This window comes from Lucilia cuprina, chromosome 6, assembly GCF_022045245.1.
Source record: "Lucilia cuprina isolate Lc7/37 chromosome 6, ASM2204524v1, whole genome shotgun sequence".
In the NCBI taxonomy this organism is placed as follows: Eukaryota; Metazoa; Arthropoda; class Insecta; order Diptera; family Calliphoridae; genus Lucilia; species Lucilia cuprina.
Genome location: NC_060954.1, coordinates 51,365,917 through 51,375,500, shown reverse-complemented (window position 1 = coordinate 51,375,500; position 9,584 = coordinate 51,365,917). Strand labels below are relative to the sequence as shown.

Genomic DNA, 9,584 nt, shown 5'->3' with positions numbered 1-9,584 from the left:
CTATAGAAAATCTTTCACTAAAGTGAACATATTTTCTATAGAAAATCTTTCACTAAAGTGAACATATTTTCTATAGAAAATCTTTCACTAAAGTGAACATATTTTCTATAGAAAATCTTTCACTAAAGTGAACATATTTTCTATAGAAAATCTTTCACAAAAGTGAAGATATTTTCTATAGAAAATCTTTCACTAAAGTGAACATATTTTCTATAGAAAATCTTTCACTAAAGAGAACAAATTTTCTATAGAAAATCTTTCAATAAAGTGAACATATTTTCTATAGAAAATCTTTCAATAAAGTGAACATATTTTCTATAGAATATCGTTCAGATATTTCTAAGCTTCTTATTAAAATTGTCAAGATTGTAAGTATTTTAGAATTCTGTGCATTAAAACTTCAAAGAGTAAACTAAATTTTGTCGATCACTGTTTTAAAAAAAACACAAATTTTCTACTTAAAAATACAAAAAAAATCTATATATGAATTGCTATTCATTCATATTTTTCATTTAATATTTCATACAAATGTACATTTTTTCCCCAATACATTTATTGTATGTATTGTAAATGAATTGTTGAAATTCATACATTCACACATTCACACAAGTACATACATTCATCATAGAACGTCAACAACATTGTTGAAAACTGTTCAATGCATTTGTGTAAAGGAAGAGTAGATATTGTTGGCATATCATGGAAAACAATTTGCAATATAAAGTATGTATATCTTACATATGTATATAAATATGTAAAATACATATGTGCAGTAAAATATATCAAGAAGCAATATTACGAACATTTTGTTTACTTTTTTTAACTTCTTTTATAGATTTTAACATAACACCTTTAAGAAAAAAAATTGTTAAATGATTGGATTGTTTTATTTGTTTGCTTTTAATATATTTCACAAGTTTTTTTAACAGATTTACCTTGAAAGGTCTTTAGTCAAATATATTTAAATTTTTCAGTTATATTACATTTTTAAAACTGAAAACTATTTCTTTATTATTAAGGACGGACTTCGTAGTTAAAGAAAATATCTCATTAATATAAAACTATTTGTCTACAAAAAAATTATTTACTTATATAAAACTTACCGGAAGTGGGATCTGGTAATTCGCCCGTTATCTCGATATGTAACTCGAGAAAACGTTGAAGTGTTACATTGGTGGGAAATGCTTGAACACCATTATAGGGTATACGATGTTCAGCACGACATTCTGGACATTTAACCTAAAAAAAGAAAAATATATATATATATAAATAAAAATTTATATCATAAAGCTATAAAATATTTAGCATTTTATATAAGTTGACTTGTTAACATCAGTAAAAACCATTTGTAAAATAACAAATTCCTTACAAATGGTTGGTATCTGAAATGTTATCATCATAAGTTTATTATATGTCATTGTGTATTTGGAAAATTAATTCATTATTTTACAATTAATTTTCAATAATGAATGACAAAGTAAGATATTCTATAGGAAATTTAATAACATTAAAAAAAATTTTCAATAGAAAAAGTGTTCACATTAGAGAAAAATTTTCTATAGAAAATAAGTTAATTTTAGTAAATGATTTTCTTTAGAAAATTGGTTCATTTTTAGGAAAGATTTAAAAAAAATGTGTTGCCTTAAGTGAAAAATTTTTTATAGAAAATGTATTGACTTTAGTGAAAAATTTTGTATAGAAAATGTATTGACTTTAATGAAAGATTTTATATAGAAAATGTGTTCACTTTAGTGAAAGATTTTCTATAGAAAATGTGTTCACTTTAGTGAAAGATTTTCTATAGAAAATGTGTTCACTTTAGTGAAAGATTTTCTATAGAAAATGTGTTCACTTTAGTGAAAGATTTTCTATAGAAAATGTGTTCACTTTAGTGAAAGATTTTCTATAGAAAATGTGTTCACTTTAGTGAAAGATTTTCTATAGAAAATGTGTTCACTTTAGTGAAAGATTTTCTATAGAAAATGTGTTCACTTTGGTGAAAGATTTTCTATAGAAAATGTGTTCACTTTGGTGAAAGATTTTCTATAGAAAATGTGTTCACTTTGGTGAAAGATTTTCTATAGAAAATGTGTTCACTTTAGTGAAAGATTTTCTATAGAAAATGTGTTCACTTTAGTGAAAGATTTTCTATAGAAAATGTGTTCACTTTAGTGAAAGATTTTCTATAGAAAATGTGTTCACTTTAGTGAAAGATTTTCTATAGAAAATGTGTTCACTTTAGTGAAAGATTTTCTATAGAAAATGTGTTCACTTTAGTGAAAGATTTTCTATAGAAAATGTGTTCACTTTAGTGAAAGATTTTCTATAGAAAATGTGTTCACTTTAGTGAAAGATTTTCTATAGAAAATGTGTTCACTTTAGTGAAAGACTTTCTATAGAAAATGTGTTCACTTTAGTGAAAGATTTTCTATAGAAAATGTGTTCACTTAAGTGAACTTTAGTAGAAGATTTTCTAGAGAAAATGTGTTGTAAAAGATTTTTTATAGCGAATTTGTTGTCTTAATGAAAGATTTTCTATAGAAAATATGTTCACTTTTGTAAAATGTATAACTTATAGCAAATGGTATCTTAAATGATCTTTTTATATTACTATATGTCATTTTATTTGAAGCAAATTAATTTATTTACAATTAATTTTCATTCTTAAATGACAAACTTTTCTAACAGTATTAATAATTTAGATTTAGAAATGTGTTGAAAAACTTAAAAATAGGTTTCTCTAGTAAAATTTCCAATAAGTAATCTATATTAAATTTTTACAATATTACACTATAAATAATGTTGGTCTATATATTTAAATTTTTTAACGATTTATTTATAACATAAAATATTCCAATTAAAAATTGTACAAATAACAACTATTTGTTGTCTTTTGAAAAAAATATATGAATATTGATGTTGTATTTATACAAGAGAAGAACATTTAATACATTAATACCGCATGCAACATCAGACACCCACTCAAACTGCTGCTTTATTTTGGTAGAAATATGAAATAAATTATTTAAAAATAATAATAATAAGTTTTATTGGCCGATATCCAGAAAAATATACGTATACAAGTAGCCACATATTTTTTGTCAAAAAGAAAATAAAATTTTTATAAATTTTAAACAGAAACAGAGGTACATAATAAAAAAAGCCAATAGAGATTATGTATATCCATACACACATATGTATGAATAAATATTTACGTATATATGGATGCAAATAGACCCAAATATGTAAAAGATTGGTAGAAAATTTCTATTTAAATTGTAATAGTTATAACAATTTTTAAAAGTTTCCTAGAAAATTTAACTGACATCATTCCTTTTATAAACATATTTGAATAATTGTGGTTCCTATACACAATTTTTCCATTGAAATTGAAAATAAATCTTTTCTCAATGGTATAATTTATCAAACAGCAACATTTGTTTTTATAAACAAAAATATAATTTTCTAAAAGTAGTTATTGGTTCGAAAAATAACTTTTTTTATTAGCAATTAATCCCTTTTGGATTAAATTGTTATTCAATGTTAATGTTATTAGGTAAACAATTACTTTTAAAAAAGGCATAAAGTTTTAAATAAGACATGCACATACATACATACACTCGAAAAGAATAGACAATGTGTTCACTTTAGTTAAATGTTTTCTATAGCAAAAGTGTTCACATTAGAGAAAGATTTTGTATAGAAAATGTGTTCACTTTAGTGAAAGATTTTCTATAGAAAATGTGTTCACATTACTGAAAGATTTTAAATAGAGAATATGTTCACATTAGAGAAAGATTTTCTACAGAAAATGTGTTCACATTAGAGAAAGATTTTCTACAGAAAATGTGTTCACATTAGGGATAGATTTTCTATTGAAAATGTGTTCACATTAGGGAAAGATTTTCTATAAAAAATGTGTTCACATTAGTGAAAGATTTTCTATAGAAAATATGTTCACATTAGTGAAAGATTTTCTATAGAAAATATGTTCACATTAGTGAAAGATTTTCTATAGAAAATATGTTCACATTAGTGAAAAATTTTCTATAGAAAATGTGTTCACATTAGTGAAAGATTTTCTATAGAAAATGTGTTCACATTAGTGAAAGATTTTCTATAGAAAATGTGTTCACATTAGTGAAAGATTTTCTATAGAAAATGTGTTCACATTAGTGAAAGATTTTCTATAGAAAATGTGTTCACATTAGTGAAAGATTTTCTATAGAAAATGTGTTCACATTAGTGAAAGATTTTCTATAGAAAATGTGTTCACATTAGTGAAAGATTTTCTATAGAAAATGTGTTCACATTAGTGAAAGATTTTCTATAGAAAATGTGTTCACATGAGTGAAAGATTTTCTATAGAAAATGTGTTCACATGAGTGAAAGATTTTCTGTAGAAAATGTGTTCACATTGGTAAAAGATTTTCTATAGAAAATGTGTTCACTTTAGTGAAAGATTTTCTATAGAAAATGTATTCATTTTGGTGAAATATTTTCCTTAGAATATGTATTCACTTTAGTGAAATATTTTCTATAAAAAATGTATTCACTTTAGAGAAAGATTTTCTCTAGAAAATGTATTCACTTTAGTGAAAGATTTTCTCTAGAAAATGTATTCACTTTAGTGAAAGATTTTCTATAGAAAATGTGTTCACTTTAGTGAAAGATTTTCTATAGAAAATGTGTTCACTTTAGTGAAAGATTTTCTATAGAAAATGTGTTCACTTTAGTGAAAGGTTTTCTATAGAAAATGTATTCACTTTAGTGAAAGGTTTTCTATAGAAAATGTATTCACTTTAGTCAAAGATTTTCTATAGAAAATGTATTCACTTAAGTGAAAGATTTTCTATAGAAAATGTATTCACTTTAGTGAAAGATTTTCAATAGAAAATGTATTCACTTTAGTGAAAGATTTTCAATAGAAAATATGTTCACATTAGTGATATGTTTTCAGTAGAAAATGTGTTCACATTAGTAAAATGTTTTCAATAGAAAATATGTTCACATTAGTGAAAAATTTTCTATAGAAAATATGTTCACATTAGTAAAAATATAGAAAATGTGTTCATATTAATGAAAATTTCACCATTGAAAAAAAAGACCTGTTAACACCTGTAAAAGCCATTTGAAAAATTATAAAATCGTCCCAAATGGTATCTTAAATGTTGTTTATTATATGTCATTTTGTTTTTAGAAAATTAATTAATTTTACATATAATTTTCTGTAAAGAATGACAAACTAAAATACTAAAAATTTTGTGATAATAATTGCAAATGCAAACACTTTTTCTATTGAAAATTATTCATTCACTACTGTATGAAATATTTCTACAAACAATATTTCTTTATAATTTATCAACAAACATTTGCTTAGAGTAAGTGTAATATGTAATAAATAGACTTTAAACTAATAAACTAATTTAAAATTCAATAATAATTTTTGATTGCTACTTAGAGACACGCAAATGACACAGAAAAAAAAATATGAAAAATCTAATTACAATTATTGTAAATGTAATAGGTAACTTACCTGTCGTCTGACATAATCCACCAAACCCTCCATACAGGGTTCCATACAAAAGGAGTGTTGACATGGCAGCAATTTTGGTATGCGATAACGATCCAAACAAACGCAACACGTTAACAATTGTTCAAATTGTTCCATTTTTTACTGAAATATACAGAGAGAGAGAGAGTAAGAGAATGAAAACCAATTTTCATGTTTAATATTACTTTATAAATTTTGTATTAAATTAATACACATAATTTAATTTGTATAATATTATAAATTTCTATTAAATAAAACCGCTAGGAGTTTTTAGTCTAGTTGTTTTCTTTTCGAAATTTTAAAGTAATATTTTGCTTGTGTTTTTGACAACTTTAAAATGTTGTCTTTTTCAAGTATTTTATGAGCCTTAGAACATTTCGAATTAATTTATGATGGTATCTTATTACATTTCACCGCTGTGTTTTTAAGTTGTATATTTAAAGCTAGTGTAGTTACTAGAGTTGCCATTTGTGTTTTTTTTTTTATTTATGAAAATTTAAAAGAAACATTTTTATAAGTTTTGCCTAGAAAAGGTTTATATTTATGCATAAATTCATTAATTAATTAAAATTGTATTTATATAACTTTTGGCAACACTGTTAGCCAAAAATCGCCTTAGTATCATTATTATGTTTGAAACTAATCATCTTTAAAAAAATAAAGTTCAAAAGGAAAGTAGTACCAAAAAAAAAAATAAATAAAATTATTAATACTAAATTGACAGTAAGAGTGGATGTTTATTAATTTTATAAATCAAAAGATAAAATTAATTTTGTAAAAACCATTTTCAAAAAATAATGATGATGTTGTTATATTTTGTAATTAAAATTTAATATTAAAAAATCAGAAAGTCATCGAATTGTATTGGAATAGATTAACGAACGAAGATACTAACTAATTAACTAACTAAATAACTAAATAACTATATAACTAACTAACTACCTAACTAACTAACTAACTAACTAACTAACTAACTAACTAACTAACTAATTAACTAATTAACTAACTAACTAACTAACTAACTAACTAACTAACTAACTAACTAACTAACTAACTAACTAACTAACTAACTAACTAACTAACTAACTAACCCAATAACTAACTACCTCACGCACTAACTTACTAACTAACTAAGTAACTAACTAACTAGAAAATGTTTTCACATTTCTGAAAGATTTTCTATAGAAAATGTGTTCACATTAGTGAAAGATTTTCTAAAGAAAATGTGTTCACATTAGTGAATGATTTTCTATAGAAAATGTTTTCACATTTCTGAAAGATTTTCTATAGAAAATGTGTTCACATTAGTGAAAGATTTTCTATAGTGAAAAATTAGTGAAAAATTTTCTATAGAAAATGTGTTCACATTAGTGAAAGATTTTCTATAGAAAATGTGTTCACATTAGTGAAAGATTTTCTATAGAAAATGTGTTCATATAAGTGAAAGATTTTCTGTAGAAAATGTGTTCACATTAGTGAATGATTTTCTATGGAAAATGTTTTCACATTTCTGAAAGATTTTCTATAGAAAATGTGTTCACATTAGTGAAAGATTTTCTATAGAAAATGTATTCACATTAGTGAAAGATTTTCTATAGAAAATGTATTCACATTAGTGAAAGATTTTCTATAGAAAATGTTTTCACATTAGTAAAAGATTTTCTAAAGAAAATGTGTTCACATTAGTGAAAGATTTTCTATAGAAAATGTGTTCACATTAGTGAAAGATTTTCTATAGAAAATGTGTTCACATTAGTGAAAGATTTTCTATAGAAAATGTGTTCACATTAGTGAAAGATTTTCTATAGAAAATGTGTTCACATTAGTGAAGGATTTTCTATAGAAAATGTGTTCATATTAGTGAAGGATTTTGTATAGAAAATGTGTTCACATTAGTGAAATATTTTCTATTTACACAGAGAGATAAAAGGCGTTTTATACACCCTGGGTTCTAAATTGACACCAATGTTTTTATAATTTTTTAATAACATCAGTTGTCAAAGTATGTACGAATAGTTGTCAAATCAATAACAAAAATACATGACGTCATTAAATTAATAACAAAGATTCCTTATACATAAGGTTGTCAAATCATAAACAAAAGATCGTCCTACGATAGGAGGCTGATATTTACATAAATTTCAAAAAATATTTAGAGTGTCTTTTCGTAGTAAAAAAAATGTGTTATCAAAGTGACAATGCTAAGTTAACAAGTAAGTTGAGTTGTCGAAGTGATGCGAAATGATGAGTTGTCGAAGTCACAACGATACATCGCCAAAATGATAAAAAATGTTATGAAACTGACAGTAATGCCATGTTGCAATGACAGAGATGCGTTGTTAAAATTACAACGTCCGTTGCCAAATTATAACTGGTGAAAGATACATTTTATACACATCCATTGTTTAAAAACTACCGATATTCTTCCTCTGTAGATTCATAAACAAAATATTTGCAGGTCTCACAACATTTTAAGAATTTTGGTATGGAGTTGTTAAAGCTTATTTTTGCATAGTTAACACACAAGTTCAAATTTTTGAAAAATTTTAGCATATTAAGGGCATATTTTTAAGTTTTTAGAGCATAACACTTATTTTTCGAACATTGTTTTTTTAATATTAAAAAAAATATCAGTTTGGAAGCTATGAATATAATTGTCATTTAAAATTTTCTGTTTTCGGAATCAAATACAGTTTTCAGTTACAGTTTTTAATGGTTAATTGAACGTAAAACTAAGACCTATTAAACTAGTTCCTTCATCAATGAAATGAATCAATTTTTAAAAAAATTCCTTTTTTTTGTGAAAATCCTACAGTCATCAAAACTGGCAGCTAAGTTTGTAAAATTTACTAGCATTCAATTTGATTTGTGCTTTGATGCAGAATATTTAATTATATTTCAAGCTTAATTTTTTACAAAAATCCCCTAAATCTCTTAGCATACTTTCATATATACATATGTACATTGTACATATACAAGAGTTTGCATTCTATACACATGTCTCTAATGAAGCTTACTAATATACATTTATCCTTTTAAGAAAATAAATATAAATGTATATGGAAAATAGTATTTCTCTTTATAGTTACATAAATATAACAGTTAAATATAAATTAGTATTTGTAAGCAATTTTTACTTTTTTAAACAACACCTGACTATAATATTAATATCATTAGAACGAAATTGCTGCAGCAGCAGCAAACGGGATACAAAATCAAACATCAAATTTAAAATCCAATTTAAATATATAGTAATTCCTTTGTTATTTTCTATTTTGTTTGAAGCTTAATTCCCTTTTTTTTACTGCAGGTTGCTGGTATTTAGTTATTAGTATATTAGCATATGTGAGAGCATTCTTTTAACTACAAAACATTGAAATCAAGAAAACAATGAAATAGCATCCAATCATGCGGATTTGTGATTTTCTTCAAAAAAAAAAAAAAGAAACGAAAACACACATACATACATATATATTTTAGATATTTGTCTAATGAAGTGTATTTAATCGAACATACTTGTGGAAATGTGTCATACGTGTGCGTATAATTGAGAAATGTTATCAGTGTAACTGGAGTAAGGACTATAGATAATGCACAAGATCATTAGACCATTTCATATATTAGCCAAAGAACAGTCCACAGATTTGTCAATAGACTACCGAAAGACTATAAAATATTGCAAATACTAGATAAAAGACTAGCACATAGACTAGGCAAGAGACTCGTACATAGACTTGTCAAGAGACTACGTCATAGACTACACAAGACACTAGCTCATAGACTAGTAAAGAGACTATTCCAATAACTAACAAAATGACTAGCCCATAGACCAGTCAACAGAGTAGTACATAGACTAATAAAGAAAATAATACACAGACTATTCAAGAGACTTTCCCATAGACTGGTCAAGAGACTAGCCCATTAACTAAACAGAAGACTAGTCAAGAGACTTTCCCATAGACTGAAACTAACCCGTAGAGTAGTTAAATGTCTAATATCTAGAAGCAACAAAAGAGTCTAAAGAATGGAA

At 24.8% G+C, this 9,584-nt stretch overlaps 1 protein-coding gene across 1 annotated transcript in view; it reads right to left on the bottom strand.

The window, feature by feature from the left end:
* The window catches only part of LOC111686710 (RING finger protein nhl-1), a 42,590-nt gene extending 36,914 nt beyond the window's left edge, over positions 1–5,676 (bottom strand). Inside the window, exons 1-2 of the mRNA XM_046954163.1 lie at positions 5,537–5,676; positions 1,104–1,239 (exon numbers count right to left, since the gene is read on the bottom strand). Coding sequence (XP_046810119.1) covers positions 1,104–1,239; positions 5,537–5,671 — 271 coding nt within the window. The 5' untranslated portion in view covers positions 5,672–5,676. The remainder of the gene's footprint in view (positions 1–1,103; positions 1,240–5,536) is intronic.
* Between the last annotated feature and the right edge of the window lie 3,908 nt (positions 5,677–9,584).